The sequence below is a fragment of the Oryzias latipes genome, chromosome 22 (genome assembly GCF_002234675.1).
Source record: "Oryzias latipes chromosome 22, ASM223467v1".
Lineage (NCBI taxonomy): Eukaryota > Metazoa > Chordata > Actinopteri > Beloniformes > Adrianichthyidae > Oryzias > Oryzias latipes.
This window is the reverse complement of record NC_019880.2, coordinates 23,828,558-23,848,301: the sequence shown is the minus strand read 5'-3', so window position 1 is coordinate 23,848,301 and position 19,744 is coordinate 23,828,558. Positions and strand designations below refer to the sequence as shown.

At 44.3% G+C, this 19,744-nt stretch overlaps 1 protein-coding gene across 5 annotated transcripts in view; it reads right to left on the bottom strand.

Moving 5' to 3' along the window:
• akap6 (A-kinase anchoring protein 6) overlaps window positions 1–19,744 on the bottom strand; it is a 234,481-nt gene that overhangs the window by 211,044 nt on the left and 3,693 nt on the right. For 2 of the 5 annotated variants that reach the window (XM_020713573.2, XM_020713574.2), the window contains exons 1-2: window positions 5,048–5,771; window positions 1,531–1,801 (exon numbers count right to left, since the gene is read on the bottom strand). In XM_020713573.2, coding sequence (XP_020569232.1) covers window positions 1,531–1,801; window positions 5,048–5,072 — 296 coding nt within the window. In that variant the 5' untranslated portion in view covers window positions 5,073–5,771. Of the gene's footprint in view, window positions 1–1,530; window positions 1,802–5,047; window positions 5,831–19,744 lie in introns of those variants that run through there. The other 3 variants (XM_020713577.2, XM_020713575.2, XM_020713576.2) reach the window with 3 other exon arrangements.

Below are 19,744 nucleotides of genomic sequence, written 5' to 3'. Positions count from 1 at the left end.
ACGTTTATGTTGAAGGTGAAGTTCTTATGATAAAAAATAAATCTGATTAACCCTTTAAATCCACAGCTACAACTCTGGTCCTCAAGATCTCCCACCCTGCCTGTTTCCAGTTTTCCCTGACTAAGTCTTTACCATCACAAGCAGCATGCACAGTCCTAAATCCTTCAGATTAGAAAAACCTTTCCACAACACAACACGGTTTTATTTGAACAAAATTAACTGAAGTTGAACCATTTAACCCTTGTGCTATCTTAGATGACCCCACCCTTACATTGACATGTTCTCCCTACCATGACAAAAGTGGATAAAGGTGGAAAGATTTCATGTAATCCATGGACACCAGTGAAGATCACGTCATTGAAGAAAAAAGGTTCAGAGCACTGTCTAGTGGGTCTAGATGACCCAACTCCCAACGTTAAAATGCCTAGGATAGCACAAGGGTTAAACAAGTTAAACAGATAAAAAAAGTTTATTATTTCTGCTTTTTTCTTATAATTTTTGTTAATCTACGGGCACAACATTTCAATAAAATCACAAAGATCTGCTAAATGTGTTTATCCTTTAATAAATAAATGTTTATAAACTAACTTCACAAAAGGATAGGTGAATTCAAACAAATCTACAAAAAACTAAAAATTATGTTAGGTGGCAAAAAAACACCAAGAAGAGATTGAAGAGTGAGGATCACACCGTTTGCTCTGTTTTCTGAATGATCTGTTTTTAGGTTTCGTGTTTTACTGCTGTCACAGTCTGACCTGGTGTCATCTGATAATCTGTCTGCAGTTCAGTCAATCCTTCTCAGCTTATTTAAGTGACTTTGTCAGGTCATCTGCCCTGTGCAGCTCTTTCTGTTGCACCCTTTTCTTCATGGTTTATTTAGTTTCAGGCAATGGTGGGCAAGTGAAGCCTCACGAAGCACTGAGGCTTTCCTAGCGTTTGTGTAGAAAAAGGTTCAAAGCCTCTAAACATCAATAACGACAAAATTTGGTGGAGAACTAAAGCCATAGGAGCCTCTAAGGAGCAGGACTGAAGCACTGGCTTCATTTCAAAGCCATGACAACAATAAAAGTTGAGAAAAGTCTGTGTTTTGTTCATTTATACCAAAGAAGCATTTCATGGTTAACGGGGCTCTATGCACAAAACTGTGCATCGTATTTCAGGTTAAAAATAAGACTGTTGAGTCGTTTCTGCTTGCAGCAAACTGCATACATTAATTTTCCAAAAGCAGAGAACGGGTTTGTGTAAAATGCTGTTTTGTCTTTATGTAAACATACAAGGAATGTAATAATGGAGGAGGCAAACGAACAACACTGATCATGTGACAATATTTTTTTGATACAACCTCTGACACAACACTTCCAATCCATCAGTTACAAAAAAGGAACATTTCAAATTTCTACCACAAACCCAGTTCTATGATGTTTGAATCCTGACAGGGATTACCATACAATAATCTGAATCCTCACTTCATAATAACGTAAAGGATTCACTGTGTGATCATCATCATCATCAGTGCAGGTGATCTGTTACCTGGAGACGTCCTGTCCATTGTTGGGTTCTGCAGCAGTCAGGGTGCCTCTGCTGGAATTAGTCAACAAGGTCTTTTCCATTGGACCTTCCTGGTCCAGATCTTTGAGAGGGACGCTGACAGCTCCTGAAGAAGACCTAGAAGGGCCGAGGTCCAGAGTCGGGGTGACGGATGTCAGCATCGGGGATGGGGACTCGGGACTTATGGGGGACAGAGCGACAGTGGTCATGGTGGGAGAAGATTCTAAGTGTGGACTGATGTCACAGGAGCAACCTAGAGAGGACAGAGAGGGATTGTTTGTGTTTTCTCAAAAGGGACAACTTTAATTTTAAAAAATAAGTTCAACTATAATGTTAAAACATTGAACCAACTTCAACAAAAATCAATTGTGACCTAATGAAAAGTGAGCTTCAAAACCATCTCCAAACTGAACCCATAGCTCCAAATGTTAGGTGTTAGGCAGTGGAGGGGTTTGTTCTGACCCTGTCAGCACTGAGCAGCAGGCAGTGTAAAGTCCAGGTTTGCTGGGCGATTTGACCGACAGCTTTCTGCTCAGAAAAATGCTGAACAGCCAGCTGTGAAGCCCATCATTCCTACTGTTAGCAAAATCTTTCCTGCAGCCTAAACTTGTAAAGTTTTGGCGCAGTTTCATTAAGCATACCTCACTTCCAGGTTCCCTGGGATGTTACGTCACACCAGACAACATTACCAATTAGGCACTTACTTTGAACCAACAGCTAAATAGTCCACCTTTCCTCTTAGTCAATGACAATCATACCCTATTTTACCAACTCATTAACTCACCCATCCAAATGATCACAATCAGGTGTCCTAATCCCTTAGTCTGGCCACAGGTCTTTAAAATAAAGTATTCAGCCATGCAGACTGTTTTTACAAACATTTGTGAAAGAACGGGACGCTCTCAGGAGCTCAGTGAATTCCAGTGTGGAATCTTCCACAGTCAGCTGTCAGCTCTATCAGAACAAAATGGAAGAGTTTGGGAACAACAGCATCTCAGCCACCATGTGGTAGACGTCTTAAACTGATGGGGAGGGGTCAGAGGATGCTGAAGCGCAAAGAGGTTGATGACTTTCTGCACAGTCAGTTGCTTCAGAGGTCCAACTTCTATGTGACCTTCAGATTAATCCCAAGTACAGTACAGATGCTCGGCCATGGGTTTCCATGGCCATCATGGATGAGTCTAGTAGAGGTAGTCAGGAGAACGGTACATTGTTCACTGCGTTGTGCCGAGTGTGACATTTGGTGGAGGAATTACAGTGGGTCAAAAAAGTATTTAGTCAGCCACCACTTATGCAAGGTCTCACACTTGAAAAGATGAGAGAGGCCTGTCATTTTTTATCATAAGTATACCTCAAGTATGAGACAAAATGAGAATAAAAAATCTAGAAAATCACATTGTCTGATTTTTTTTTTAATAGAATTTCTTTGCAAATTATGGTGGGAAATAAGTATTTGGTCAATACCCAAAAGTTCAACTCAATACTTTGTTATTTAGACTTTGTTGGCAATGACAGCAGTCAATTATTTTCTGTGAACCCTTTAGTTCCAGTGAAACGAACTCTGAATGTTTCAGGATACATAAACATTTTGGAAATTTCCATGCTCCCAACCTTGTGTGAACATTTTGGACCGGGCCCCTTCCTCTTCCAACATGACCGTGCACCAGTGCACAAAGCAAGGAACATAAAGACATGGAGGACAGAGTCTGGTGTGGATGAACTGGACTGCCCTGCACAGAGTCCTGACCTGAATCCCATCGATCACCTCTGGGATGAATTAGAGCGGAGACTGAGAGTCAGGCCTTCTCCACCACCATCAGTGTGTGACCTCACCAATGTGCTGCTCGGAAAATGGGCAACAAATTCCTGGAAACACACTCCTCAACCTTATGTACAGCCTTCCCAGAAGAGTTGAAGCTGTAATAGCTGCAAAACTGGAACCAACATCATATTGAACTCTATGGGTTAGGAATGGGACGGCACTTCAGTTCATATGTAAGTCAAGGCAGGTGAGCCAATACTCTTGGTAATATAGTGTATTTTTGCCTGTTACTTCATAGATGTTTCTCTCTCTGACTTCTAGACAGTTCACTGACCTTCCTCCACCTCTTCTCAATTTGGAACAATGCTTTGGCATGATCTATCCAGCATCAGCCTCTAGGCTAGCGGTCTGCAGCCTTTGCTGCTAAAGAGCTATTTCCATCAGTTTCTTACTGACCAAAACTCAGTCCCACTGCACCCGAAAATGAAATACACCTTTTGTGGCCATTGTGCCATTCATATGCAAAAGTGTCGATTTACATTTTTATAATATGTATGTGTTTCTCCGTACACTCTAACCAATTTATTCATTTATTGTCTGAGATCATCCTAAGTAAACACGATGTCATCAGCCCAGAGCCTAACTGCCAAAGATTATGGAATTATTCCAGGCACATATTTCTGTTTCATTGATGAATGTTTTAATACCATTACTAAGCTCTCTCCTTATTAAAGTAGAATTGCTCAATTAGTGGGATTGTACTGTCAAAGCATAGAGAAGACATGGATGCTGCATAGACAGAGTCGTTTTTTGGGACAGTCTACTGCAGATTAACGCAGGGAAGCGGGTTGAGATGGTTTAGTCACACTAACAGGAGGGGCAGTGATTAGATTGGTAAAAGGATCCTGAGGTTGGAGCTATAACTAGAGATAAAAATGGAACAAACAGGGAACATTCAAAAGTAAGTTTTTTATTTTTACAGTTTTCCATAAAATACTAAAAGGTTTTACTTAGGAAGACAATCCCATGCAGTGTTCTCTGAACCTGTGTCCCATGAGAAGAGGCCCAGTTATCTATTCTTTATTTAACTTGCTCTCCAAAAAGATTTATTGCAATTCTGTGTTATGTAATAGTATGTTTGGGATTTCATACATATTTCATTTTCCTGTTGTCACACACATATACGCCATGACAGCAAAACCCTGTCGCTGTCCGTGGTACCGATTATTGATAATTTGGCCTTTTCTAAAAAATGTTTAAGTAATCAAATGAAATTAGGTAACCATTTTGTAAGTTTCAAAGAAAATGCATATTCCATTATCAAATGTTCTATTTCATAAAAATAAATAAAACACTAGGAAAAAAAACTAAGTATAAAACTTAGCAACTTCTGCATTCACCCTGACCAGCAACTGTTTAAAGATTCATTGAAACATTAAGGAAATCCATTAACTTTTGCAGGAGTGTAATCCACTCTCATTGTGTCCTCTCTTTTCACATTAATTACATGCAAAAAGAATTTACTAACACTTTTCCAGGAGTGGAACTCCCTGCAGGTTTGGCCTCTGCCCGTGTTCAAAGAAACAGAACAAAGCTGTCTCTAAAGAGTGGTCTCAGCTTCTACAGGCCCTAGAGGTCATCTTCTGAGCTAAAGGTCATCAAGCCAAACAGCGTCTACTAAATAAAAAACATGAGTTTAAAGTTGATGACTGGACCCAAACTATTTGGCAAACTGACCTTTAAAATGCTGAAGAGAAGGCATCTGATGGCATTTGGGTCGGAAAACTCCAAGTGGCGAAACATTTGCAGAAGAAGTGTGTTTGGTTTATGAAAGAATCTCTAATATGTTTATGAATGAGATCAGCTCGAGACCTTTGAATGTTGCAATGGATGAAGTCAGACATGACAACACGCCTCCCCCTCTGCTCCAGCCTCTGCCTCACCCTCCATTCACGGTCCCAAAGCAGGATCTTTCTACCAGACAAAGACCGTCGCAGTGCAGGACACACAGAAACACGCCGCACGTGTGTTGTGATTCATCCCAGATTCAAATCCTTTGATGCCCCCACCAGACGGAGAGAACAGACAAATAAAATGTTTTATTCATACTCTCTTGTCTGTGATAAAATATGCATCCATCTCCCAGCATCCTTTGCTGCAGTTCCCTGCTGAATGACTTGAAAAAAGTCACATGGAAACCCACTAAGAAAACTAAAAAAAAAACAAAGGAACCCAGATCTAATTCAAGAAACGGTGCTGCTCTTTATATGTCCAACTAATAAAAAGGATGTCAGGAACATAAAAAAATCTCTGAACACGTTGATAGGGAAGAACCACTGAGCTTAATATTAAAGACTGAAAAATATGTTAAGAGTGTAATCACCTTATCATTAAGCTATTTCACAAAGGGTTAGGAAACGGCTTGAGGTGGTTTAGTCATTCATTCATTCATTCTCTGGGGAGTTAACATGTCATCAAATATAATACATACATGTAAAATAAAAATCCATCAAGTCTCTTAATATGTTTTGCTTTTATTTTTTCATTTTTTCAACTTGTCCTGTCCAGCAGCTGAGTAAACAGTTATGACCTGAAGCCTCTTGTGTTGGACAGATTTTACTGATACAATAGAGGCTTATGAATCTTCTGACACATGAGGTGTGTATTCATGTAAACCCCTTTGGATTTGAGGCTAAATTTTATTTATAGTAATTACATTTGTATTTTTGTCTTGTTGGACACAAAAGAGTTTGTTTTTAGTTCTTTTCTTTTTCTTTGCTTTTGCGGTTCTAACTTCAGAGGTTTTCTGTACACTTTTTACCAGACCTTTTTTTCTGTTCAGGTTTTAATTTACTAAAGATAGTGGGGATCCTTCTCTGTCATTATTTTTTCTTTAATGTTTGGTGAAGGCATCTAAATGTAAATGATGCATTTCAAATCTAAACACTACCTCAGTATGAATGCTTATGTATACATTTTAAATCTTAACATAAGTTAAATGGAGTTCCGTTCATTAAAAATCCTCAACTTCATGATGTGTTTTCGTTTAAGATTTAGCATCGAGATTTTACATCAATAGTATCTATATCATTTGATATAGTATCTATATCAAATGTCAAACCCTTTGGGTTTGACATTTAAATAAACTTTTACATTTCGTAGTTTTCTTATTAAGTATTGAGATTTTACATTCAATTTTCATCTAGATTTTTATTTAACATCTACATTTAAAATTCAACTAAAAGGTTAACATTTATAACTGCTCTATTAGTGAGTATTCAAGCTTGTAAATGATGCAAAAGCAATTTCTAAAGTAAATTCTGACTTAAATGGGAAGAAAATGCGTCAAAAGAGAAAAAAGTTTTTGGCTGTGAGCTGATTTTAACTGCAATTCAGTTTGGTTTGCCGTTTTTATAATAGCTGAGCTTTCACATAAAGCATTTAGAATTTTCCTTCTTTCATGATTTTTTTTAATGTTTTTAAAATGTGTTCAAATAAATAAATAAATAAATAAAGGTAACTAAAACATAAAAAAGCCTAACAAAATAAATTTAAAGAATTTAACACAAATATTAAGGTTTTTATTCTAAAGTAGGACCTTAAAGCCCAAAACAGACTCAGTTTTCCCCAGACACCGACTCAGGCTGAATTGATGAAGATCAGCAGCAGTGAGGGAGAGGAGGGACGGCAGAAGAACAAGAATAGGCAATGATCAAAACTTCAGCTCCTCTTTGTGTTTGCAGGATCATCTGAGCTTCTTCACATCTCTGATAAAAGAAAACCTTTTCCTCAGGGCACATGGTGATGACATCAGTTCACAGAAACAGACATGACCTCATGAGTCGTATGACCACAGGAAGTGATGAGCACAGACGAGCTGCAGGAAAACGACCCCCGGGATCTTCATCATGTTTATTCGTTAGGTTGTGTTTTCACTCTTCTTCAACTTTGATTTTCTTTCCGTGAACTTCCTCAGAGTGAGGCTGCAGAAAATATCAAATCTAACAAATTTGAAAGAAAACTTTTTTTTGTAATTTCTTTGCATTTTCTACACATCAGGATAATCACAAAATCATTGATTCTTTGTCTCTTGTGCTGTCTTAGATGACCCCACCCTTCCATTGAGGTGTTCTCCCTACCATGACAAAGGTGGATAAAGGTGGAAAGATTTCATGTAATCCATGGACACCAGTGAAGATCACAAATCATTGAAGAAAAAAGGTTCAGAGCACTGTCTAGTGGGTCTGTCATGGTTTGAGTTTGTTGTGTCTTGTTTTTCGCTTTAGTTCTTGTTCTGTCTTGTTTGGTTCAGTTTCCTGTTTTATTTTGAAAGGTTTCCTGTCTTGTCATGTTTCTTGTGTTTTACTTCCTTTGGTCCCCATCTGCCCTGATCGTGTTCACCTGTGTCTTGTCTGCCCTGTCTGTATATAAGTCTTATCTCTGCCTTCCTCCTGTGCTGGTCCACTAACTTCTGGTCGTGTGTTTTACGTCATTCCTGTCCTTGTTTCATGTCCCTCGCCACGCCACAGTGAGTTTTTGTTTTGTTTTTGTCATCCTGCTCTGCAGCGCCTTTTGTTTGTTGGACATTAAACCCTCTAGTCCTGAACCTGTTGGCCTCCCGTCTCTGCGTCTGGGTCCTACCGGCTCTCGAGCCACCCCCCGCACATGACAGGGTCTAGATGACCCAACTCCCAATGTTAAAGTGCCTAGGATAGCACAAGGGTTACGGGAACTGCATTGTATACTCTCACCCATCTACACAGACACTGAGCTTCACGCTATGACAATCATATCCATGCAAAATCCAAATTTTCAGCCCTGTTTCTCCAGAAACACTGATACAGTTTTTATGAGCCTAACAGTGAAGCCTTTGTTTTTTCCCATCATAAAGACCTGGGTTGGTATCACTTCGTTAATTTAACCACACTGTCATTCATTCATGCTGCTTTTCCTCCCGTTTCATCAGCGCCTTTCTCTCCACCGCCCAAGCTGTCATGCAAACCCTTCCCCACCTCATGCTGTCCCTGGAAAGTGTTGTGATGGCCATCAACATTCAGACTCTGGAGCTGAGCCTGATGCTGAGCTTGTCAGTCTGAGTTTCACAGTTCAGCAGCTAAAGGACTTTTACTGCAGGAGACATGTGCTGCCCTCCATCCAAGTGCTCAATAAATGCTCTCTCCTCGTTAAACTGTAGTGTGGTGAGGCAGCAGAGGCTCTGATTACCCCTCCATGACAGAGGAAGGCGGACGAGTACAAACAGGGTGGGGTGGATCTCTGCAGGCTAAGACTGCTGTTTATTTCCAAGAGGGAGGGGGGCACGATGATCCCTGCTGCTGCAGGCTCTGCAGGCTAAGGCTAAGTGAAGCTGGCAGAGCTGGTGAGGATTGTCGTGAGGGCTGGTCTTAATATTGTTTTCTTTGTTGCACGTTCACACCCTGCCCTCCTCAGCACCATCTCCCAGACCACTGCCCCCACAGGCTCCACCCCCACCGCCCATGCTCAGCACAGCTAGAAGCAGGGTGGTGTCAGTTTCACTCATACAAGCTCAAGGATTCTGCATCAGGAAGACAAAACCTGGCAAAGGGGAGGAAACCACAGCGGAGCTCAGACTGCAGAGAGGGGAGAATGATGCAAATGTGCACGTGTACCCGTGTGAGCATGTGTGTGCACACGTGTGTGTCTTCAAGCCCTGCACCAGTATAGATAAAGCAGGGTGGAGGGAGCTGCTAGAGTGACGGCTGCCCCCGAATCCTCCTTTACCTCTGGATCATGTTCCTGAAGGAACTTAAAAAATGATTTATTCAAATACATTTATCACAACCAAGGCCAGATGGTGGCTCTACTGTCAATCAAAGAAGTTGAAAATATTTTGAAAAATGTTTCTATCCAAAGTTGATGTAGAAGAATGATGCAAATACATTTATTTTTGGAGTAATATCAGTCTTCGGAACATAGAATTTTATGGAAAATTGCTCGCTTCTGCAGCGTGCCTCCAGTGGTTTTGGGTGGAACTGCAACATTTGGAACCTCCTGTTGTTCGGGAACTGGAGGTGGGGAGTTGCTCATTACTTTAACAAAACAGTCGTCATAGGCAGTGCCTCACCTGTCATCATCCTCACCTGTCATCATTAGATCTTTGTGGAATCTAATAAGAAGCTGAGGGAAATAAATCAGGGGTCCAAAAAGAATCTTCTAGAATGAATTCTAAAATGAACTGGGAGCCAGAGGAGTGCTGCAGAGCTCACCTAATGATAATAATTAATACTTTATTTATCCCAAAATGGGAAAATCATTCTCCACATTTTGGGCTCAGTGGGCTGGCTGGGGAGAGCAGGGATCGTTCTGCTAACCCTTTGGTTGTTGGACAACCGGCTCTACCGCCTGAGCTAAACTGCCACCAGCCAAGCTGGGTTGGAGCTGCAAATTTGTGACCATGAGACCATGAGGTTTGTGTTTATGTGTAAACAGCTGGCCCCTGTTTGGCTGAAAAGGACTTCCCTTTGTCTTTAGTCTGCAGGTAGACCTGCTCTGAACACCTCGCTGGAAAGGCTCAGGAGAGGAGTTCTCAGCAGATAACTCCATCTCAGCTCCCTCAAGCAGACTTCCTCCGTGGGGAGAAGTTGTGGCCTTTTCACAGTTCCAGCCCAAGAGAGATCCCAGCCACCCTGAAGGCGGAAGGACGCTCGTTTGCCGACTCGTTCCTTTGAGATTCGAATTGTTTGCTCACCACCTCATGTCCACAGCTGAGGGTAGGAGCATGGACTGACCATTCAAGTAAAAGTCCAAATCCTCTCTCTCATCATAGGTAGAGTCTGCCGTGCAGCATATCATGTGATTATGATGATCCTAAGATCTCAGACTTCCAAAGTCAAACTTTTCTGTTGTTTGTCAGCACATAGCCTCATTCCTGAGACTTCTAGTAAATCCATGTTAAGAAAAAAGTCCAACCTGAAATCATCTATGCTTCCTGCTGGCTCTGAGGAGGAAGCTCCCACTCTGTCTAGAAGCTGAACAGCATCAGGAAAAAACACAAAAAACGCTTCCTGTGGAGAGTAAAATGACACTAAATGCTTTATAAACAGTTTGTTCTCCACTGCAGAGCATCTTTATGTTTGGACGCAGGACCTGTCCAAGTTAGTCTTTCATGACTAATCAATCCACAAAACAAATATGATTGCAAAGTTAAATGAAAGACTTCCTGTGTGTCTGTAATATTTGATGCAGATCAGAAAATCCACAAACTCTCTGAACGAGCTGCGACTTTCCTCTGCTGCAGAGGAGCAAAGAAACCAAAGAGCCTCCTCAACCGCTGAGGAGAAAGAGCTGGGCACAAAGATGGAGGACAAAGAAACCAGAACCACCTTGACCCAGAAAAGAGAGTGAGGGAAACATACTTCAGTGAAGCCGTGTAAGACGAGGTCTCTGCTTCTAAAGAGACAAAGGAAAATGCAGAAAAGCAGCAAAGTTATAAAGGAGTCATCATGTTTAGATGTGTGACGCCTTTTCCTGTAAATCCAAATGAGATTAACCATCACTGCAGCTTCACATCATTCAGCATGATGACATTAACGGTACACTTAAGCCCCCCCCTTCCAGTAATTACTGCTGTGGAATCCATTCCTCTGCACAGCCTGCATACATCACACCCCCCTTGCTTCACTTTGCCGTGTGGGACATGACCAGACCATTAGTGTCTGGATTTCCATCCTGGTAATGAGAAACCATGGCGGCGACAGGTTTCACATAATCCACAACACCGAGGTCCAATCGGAGTCGAGTTTGAGTCTTTCAGCCCAGAACGTCTGTGAGGGCTCGAAGCTGGGAGACGGGGGAAAAGCAGCAGACGGTTTTTACTCCATCAAAGTTTGAGCTTGTGACACATGCAGCTGGTGAAAATAAAAGCTAAAAGTGAGAAACTCCAGATCTGAATGGAAGAAGTTCCATGGTCAACGATCAGGCGTCCTGAGGTTAGTCCGTACACAAAATGCACTGATTTAGATTCACAAGTATTTGACAAACATTACAAGTCCTAACATGAGCTCCAAAATCCGCTGATGGAAGAGGCCAACCGAAATATCACAGCTGGAGCCTGTGACCTGGCAAAAACAAATGACTAAATCGTTCCCTCGAAATAACTGTGACTTTTTAACCCTAACCCTGAATTTTCAACCAGAAATGAACTGAAATACTTCCAGCTACACATAAGACAACTGGTTCGAAGCAGCAATAGTAATACAATATATTTTGCTACTGTGTGTAACATTTGTTGCACATTTTGCAACGTGAAACTTGGAAAATCTAACAAAATAGATCAGAAGATTTTTTTCATTTTCCACAAAATCAGGGAAAGCCAGAAAAGAGAGACCAACCGATCGACAAGTAACCACTTCTGCTTAATGCAGGGAAAAAGTACTTCTAAGTTCATACGAATTCATATTCCATGGGAACGATTTCATTATTCCGTGTGAACTGAATCCTAATTTGTGGGAATGATTACTTTATTTTTTTACCCATGTCAGGTGGGCTCCATACTTTCTGGTCACTTTTCTCTGTGTTTAACAGACTTCACCTGCTGGTGTTACAATCCTTTCTGACAGAGAAGCTCCATCCCAGAATGAAGTTACTGTTCCTTTAACTGTCTGCAGCTTTCAGTGCTGAAAAAAACTTCTTCAGCATCCATTGTCAATGCTGATTAAAGAAAACAACGCAGGCGGCCAAAGGCAAACGGACAGTCAGCAACCGACTCCAGAAAGCAAAAGAAAAAAGATTCCGTGATCGCGTGATGCTGTAGTATCGCGAGACCCAGCGAGACGAGTGTGGTGAGTCGACTTGGCGGCGCGTAAGCATTTGAACAAACATTTTCAATCTTGTTTCATTTTTCCGCCATATTAAAATATTTCCTGCTAACTAACACAACCTGTTAAGAGTATTAAGCTTCTGTCAGCCTGGAGGACCTGGAGAATTTCATTGACGAGTGTTTTAATACCTGCAACATGGTGAAGCCCAGAACCGCCACCACCACCCCCTCCGCCAAGCGTGAACGGCCTGAGGACTCTCCCGGGGCTGTGTCCTCTCCAGGCAGCGGAATGAGCGATATCCTGGATTCGATTGACAAAAAGCTCTCCAGCTTTGATGGCCGCCTCAATCTGCTGGAGATCCTCCATAGAGAATTTCAAGGTCTGCGGGAGTCTCTGGAATTCAGCCAGCAGCAGGTGCGGGAGCTCGCAGCGGAGAACCAGGCCCTCAGAGAGACCGTGAAGACCCTGAGCAGTGACACCGCCCGTCTCTCCGAGGAGAACCGATCCATCAAGGAAACCCTCCTGGATCTTCAGTCGAGGAGCATGAGGGACAATCTAGTGGTCGCGGGGGTTCCAGAGGAGGCAGGAGAAGACCCCGAGGCCACCGTTAGATCCTTTTTACAGGTCCACCTGAAGCTCCCCAAGGAGGAGGTGCAGAAGATCTCCTTCCACAGGGTTCACCGCCTCGGAGGAAGAAGGTCCGACCACCAGCGCCCGCGTCCTATTGTGGCTAAATTCGAACATTTCAAACAGAAGGAGTTGGTGAAGGGCCGCGGACGGGAACTGAGAGGCACGCATTACAGCGTGAATGACCAGTTCCCGGCAGAAATCCTCCGTAGAAGGAAGATCCTGTTCCCGCTGAGGAGGAAGCATCTTGCTGCTGGTTCGAGAGCGATTGTGGCCGTTGACAAACTTTACGTGGACGGCCGGCTGTTCCGGGACCCGGAGATCACCCCCTGGCTGTGCTGAAGGCTTTCAGATCCGCGCTGAGAACATCTGCGCTGCCCAGAAGAAACCCGCTAAACTTACTTCAATGAATGGAAAACCGGATCATCAATAATCCACACCTCGATCGCAGGAAAACAGTCTTTTTTTTTTTCTTCGTCACCTCAGTCCCACTGATGTTTCTATTGTTGTTTTGTTGTTGTTTTCGTCTTCCCTTCTATCTCTTTTTTTCTTTCCTTTACTCTCCCCCCCCCCTCTCCCCCCTCATTATATGTAAATCACCTGGAAGCAACTCATCCTCGGTAAGTATTTATTTATGCACGGAACGGGCGCGCGCACACACAAGCGCACACAGGGGCGTGCACATGCGATCCCGCACACACACGCCGACATACTGCAATCACCTCACACAGGCTCTCATAGGACGCACGCGACACGCAGCTCACATAACCAGAAAACGTTCACGCGCACAGCGCTTCTCAAATGCGGGCACGCGCACACGGACTGGCACACAAGCACTACTTAGCTTTACACCTTTTCAGTCAGAGCAGTTATGAACAGTCTTAACATCGTTAGCTGGAATGTGCGTGGACTTGGCTCTGAGCCAAAGAGACTGAAAGTGTTAAATCACCTGGATGGTCTAAAAGCAGATATAGCTCTACTGCAGGAGACCCATTTATCAAATTCTTTGGATCACCTTATGTGCTGCTTACAATTTCCAGTTATATACTCTGCCAGTTACAACTCCAAACAAAGAGGAGTTGCTGTTTTAATTAATAAAAATCTTAATTTTACTCATAAGGATACAGTTACTGACCCAGAAGGCAGATTTGTAATCATTAATATATCCATTCAGAATAAGGACTATTGTATAGTGAGTATTTATGGTCCTAATGTTGACGACTCTTCCTTCTTTCACAGATTCTTCACCTCACTCTCAGTTCACTCTGACTCCACAATCATTATAGGAGGAGACTTCAACCTTGTTTTGGACCCTGAACTTGACAGACTCAGCACAGCAGCAAACCAGCGCACATGGCGGTCTGCAAGTATTCTAAAGCAGTACATGAATGATCTGGGTCTCTGCGACGCGTGGCGCTCATGTCACCCAAGCACTAAAGGGTTCACCTTTTTTTCTCCAGTTCACTATTCACACTCCCGTTTAGACTATTTATTAATCAGTAACTCTCTTTTAAAAAATATTCAAAGCTCCAATATCCATCCAATTATTATCAGTGATCATGCACCAGTCTCTGTAAACATTTCTAGGGAAAAATCCACACCCTCTGGTACAACCTGGAGGTTTAATACGTCTCTGTTAAAGGACCAGGAATTTCTTGAATTCTTTAAAAAAGAGTGGGCAACCTTCTTAGACTTCAACAATACTCCAGACATCCCACCGTGCGTTCTTTGGGAAGCAGCAAAGGCAGTCATGAGAGGGAAAATCATTTCTTATTCAACGCACAAAAAACGCAAAGAGAAAGCAGATTTATTAGAATTAGAAAATAAAATCAAAACCCTGGAGACTGCTTATGCTGCTTCTGCACAGGAACGCATTCTGGGAGATCTGAAAAATTTAAAGCTGCAGTTAAATGACATCATTAATAAACAAACACAATTTCAAATACAAAGGCTACGACTTGAAAGATTTGAAAACTCTAATAAATCTGGCAAATTTCTGGCTAATCAGCTTAAAATTAACAGAGAAAAATCATCAATCACCTCTATTATGGACCAAACAGGAAATGTCACCCATGACCCGGTCAAAATTAATAACGAATTTGAAAACTTTTATAAAAACCTGTACACACCGCAGATCAATCCGTCAGAGCAAAGTATTGACTCATTTCTTAATAATGTAAACCTACCCAGGCTAAATGAGGATCAAATCACAAACTTAGATTCTCCGCTCTCGCCGTCTGAACTTCATGAAGCTCTGTTACTTATGCCCAATGGTAAAGCACCAGGGCCTGATGGCTTTCCTGCTGAGTTTTATAAAGAATTCTGGGAACAACTGGCACCAACATTTTATAAAACTGTCACATCTATTAATGAGAGCCAATCAATGCCACCTAACATGAACTCAGCCAACATAATTCTTCTTCTAAAACCAGACAAAGATCCCACTAGTCCTTCAAGCTATCGCCCCATTTCTTTAATCAATGCAGATGTAAAAATTATCTGCAAAGCACTAGCACAGAGAATAGAAAAAATCATTCCTCACATAATTCACTTCGACCAGACTGGATTCATCAAAGGCAGACACTCGGATGATAATGTCCGTAGACTAGTTAATATAATAGACTTTGCCACCATTAAAAAACAGGAAATGACGGTACTATCGCTGGATGCTGAAAAAGCCTTTGACAGAGTTAATTGGAAGTTCCTTATTGCTGCCCTCCATAAGTTTGGTTTTGGAGAAGCATTCATCAATTGGATCAAAATATTATATCACAACCCCAATGCATCAGTTAGAACTAATAAACAGACTTCAAACAGGTTTTTTCTTGGAAGAGGAACCAGACAGGGCTGCCCACTCTCTCCTTCTCTTTTTGCTATATTCATTGAGCCTTTAGCTGCAGCAATAAGACAGAATGAGAGCATTATAGGAATAAAAACCAAACACAGCCATCATAAAATTAGTCTTTATGCGGATGACATATTACTGTTTTTAAGGAATTTACATTCTGTAAATGAAACAGCAATGATCATAAATGAATTCTCCTCCATATCAGACTATTCCATTAATTGGAATAAGTCTGTTTTATTACCACTTAACAGGAATATGGAACAAAGACTCACAATTCCAGTCAAAACAGGAAATATCAAATATCTGGGTATCTACTTTTCCCCCAAACTATCAGAACTGGTGCAGCTAAACCACACCCCATTACTGAAAAGCATACAGGACGATCTAACACGCTGGACCAACCTGCCTCTGTCCCTTATGGGCAAGGTAGCCACGGTTAAAATGAAAATCTTACCCAAAGTTAATTATCTCTTCTCAATGATTCCCACACAACCGCCATTAAAATGGTTCAAAACATTAGACTCATCCATATCAAGCTTTCTATGGAACAACAAACCTGCAAGAATTAGTCTAAAAACTTTAAAATCTGCAAAAAGCTGTGGAGGATTAGAACTACCTAATTTCCACAAATACTTTCTTGCAAATAGATTACAATATATCTTAAAATGGTTAAAAAATAATCCAGAAACCAACTCATGGTTAGACTTGGAACAGGTGTTATGTGGAAAGATCAACCTGTCACAGCTACCATTTATTAGCCATACAGTTAAAAAACAGGATTGTTTCAAAAGCATTAATATAAATGCCACCTTAACAGCCTGGTGGGAATTTCTCAAAATATCAAAATCATCAATTCAACCGTGCAAAATGACACCCATCTGGAACAACCCGGACATCCTTATTAACAAAAAAATGATTCACTTCCCAGCTTGGCAAGCAGGGGGCATAAAACAACTAGAGCACGTAATTATTGATAGAAGATTCATAACCCCCCAGGAACTTCAAGACAAACATGGAATAAATAACTTCTTGGAATATCAGCAACTTAAATCAAGTATTACTAAAAAGTATAAAATTAAAGACGACGATTTAAAGCTACCAGATGTAGTTACCACTCTGATTAATTTTTCAATGAATAGAACTCTCTCCAAAATATACAAACTTTTATGTAATTTAGATAACAATATTGCCCTTCCAACAAAAAAATGGGATGCAGATTTGAGCATCAGCACAGATGAAAGCTTCTGGTCAGAACTTTGTCTAAACACCTTTAAACTGACAAAAAGTCCAAATCTGCAGCTAATCCATCTCAAAACTCTTCACAGAATTTACTACACTGGACAGAGGATGTTCAAGATGGGTCTCAGTAACTCAGACATTTGCGAGCACTGTGATAATAATCTACCCGACAGCTACATGCACGCACTGTGGTTCTGCACTCCTGTCAGGGCTCTCTGGCAGCAGGTATGTGCCGATTTATCAGTCTGGCTTAAGGTTTCAATCACTGCCTCACCGTCACTTTGTGTGCTTGGTGACATGAGTGCCATCGATATAGAAGAAGGATTAGCATCTATCATTTTCATAACTCTTTGTATTGCCAAAAAAACTATTTTAATAAATTGGAAAAACAAGAAAAATATAAACATAAGTCAACACAGAAATCTGCTGTTTGATCATATCAGCTTGGAAAAAATGTCAGCCCAAAGCTCAAGTAACTTTGAAAGAATTCAGTCTCTCTGGTCTCCTGTGGTTGACTCCATGACTTAGGGGGTGGAGGGCTTGGTCGTCGCTGCTCCTTGCCCTTCTGCCGTGGTTTGGGGTGGGGGTCGGGGCTTCCGGTGCCTGGCGGGGGCGGTGGGGGGCTCCGTTGGTCGGGGGGTCGGGTCCGGTGCCTGGGTGGGGCGGGCTGGGGCGCTGCGTGGTCCTCTGGGCTTGGGTGTGGGGGTGCGTGGTGGGGGGGTGGGGTGGTGGTCTGGCTTGGCTTGGGGGGGTGGTCCCTTTGCCTGTGCTGGGGGGGTTGGCGGGGGGCCCTGCTCGGGTGGGGGGGGCCCAGCGGCGCCGGATGGGCTGCCCATCTGCACCTGGGGCTGGGATCGGCCCTTCCCTGGCTCTGGGACGGGACGGGACAACCCTCTCGGGGCCCCCGGTCGCTCTGGGTGTCACCCGCTTCGGCTGCGGGGTCTGGGGTGGGGTGGGGTGGGGGGCTTGTCGGCCCTGTCCTGTGGGGGGGCGTTCTGGGGGGGAGGGGGGGCCCATTATTAGTACGGGTCGGGGGGGCTAGCGGGTCGGGGTCTCCGCTGAGGCAATCAGTGGTTGCCTCGGCCGGTTGGCCTCCTCGGTCCCGTCGAGGCCTGACCAGAGCTCTTCTAGGGCCGGCGTCTGGGGGTGGGGGCCTGGGCTTGCTCCGGGGGGGGGCGACGCTTTCTGGCTCCTCTCTCTCTGTGTGGGGTGGGTGGTGCCGGGCCTGGGGTGTCGGCGCCTCCGGGGGTGGGCCCCTGGGCTGGGTGGCCTTGGCCCCTTTGCTGGGGGTGGGCTGGGGGACGGCTGTTTGACCACCGGGGGACAGTCTACCAGCTGTCCCCAATTTACCCCCTTCCTTATATAACCTCATATTAGGGTGAGGGGGTGGGGGGTTTAGCCTGCGATGCGCCTTGGGGGGGGCTACTTGGGAGTGGCCCCCCTCCTATGGTTGCCGTATGGAGTGGGCCCCCCCTCTTTCGGTTTTATTTGCACCTTAGACACGTAGGGTCCTTGGTAGGGGGGGTGCTTGGACATCACTGCCAGCAAGCAGCAGATGTCCTCCTGGCACCCTACCCGCCAATTTTAACCGCACCTTAGACATTTAGGGCCCCTTGGTGTGGAGGGTGAGGGGACATCACTGTGAGTAATCAGGAGATGTCCCCTTAGTGCCCTACTCGCCAATTTTAACTGCACCCCCCTTAGTACACACACCCCTCCCCCTTCAATATATACATTCAAACATAAACACACACACATGCACACAAACACCCTCTCAAACACCCATACACGCACACACATTTTACAAGGAAGGTGGGACCTGGGTCCATCTGTCCCCTACCCCGTCCCTGGTGGGGGGTGCGGGCCCCTTGGCGATGGCGGCCGTGTCCCTTGGGTGCCGGCTCCCTGGGCCCGGCGGTGCTCTCTCCGCACGGTGGGGGGGTTCATATTACACCTGAGCCGGGGGTGTTCGTGTCCCTGGGGGGTGGGTCCTGGTCCTTGCCCCTGGGCGCTGGGCCCCGCCAAACTTCCAACATGGCCGAGCCTGGTCGGGCCATATTTATAACATCCCTTATGGGCCGCCCTTTTTTCCCCGGGGTTCCCCCCTCCTGGGCGGGGGCGGCGGGCCCCTGCCTTGCTCCTACCTGGACCAACCGTGGGCCGGGTGGGTGGCTGCCTGGAGTGCGGAGCGGGTCTCCCTTGGGGGGTCCTGGCTCGTACCTGGGGTCGGGGCGGGGGGATGCCCGGAACTCCTGGGTGGTGGTGGGGTGCTCGTCTGGGGCTGTGGGCGTCCCTCTCCGGTGGGGCCCTGCGTTGGGCTCTTCCGGCGCGGCGGGGGGCTGCTTTCCTGGCTGGGCTGGGGCGGCGCTCTCTTTCCCTCTGCGCCTCCCTGCTCTCTGGCTCTGGGGGCCTCGCGGCGGTCCTGCTGGCCCTGGCCTGGGTGGCGGTCTTGGTCGCCCGGGGGGCGGTTGTTCCCTGCCTGTTCCCGTGTGGCGCTGGGGGAATTCCGGCTGCCGCTGCTGCTGCGGCGGGGGTATGGGTGTGGGGGTGGCTGGGCGCTCCTCCTCCTTCTTTTCACATTCCACCATCCATTTTAGAAGAACATAAACACTCACCTGAGCACAGGTGTTAGCTCACCTTTGCACTAATAGTTTGCATGATTGAATGAATGAAAGATTTCACACTAGTTGGTTTAAAGGCATAAGTATGCGTTCGTGAACACTATCTGTTTTGTGTGCATGTTGACATGTGGACATTTCTGCGGCTAGCAGGTGTGTTGATAATATTTGAGTGTGTGTGAACAGGCCCCGCCCTTTTTGTACTACATGTGAACCGTACCGTAACGATAAACAACCAGTAAACCTGCCTGCTCTATGCTGCTTCATGGTCTTACCCCCCTTCCCCTCCTATTATCACCCTCCT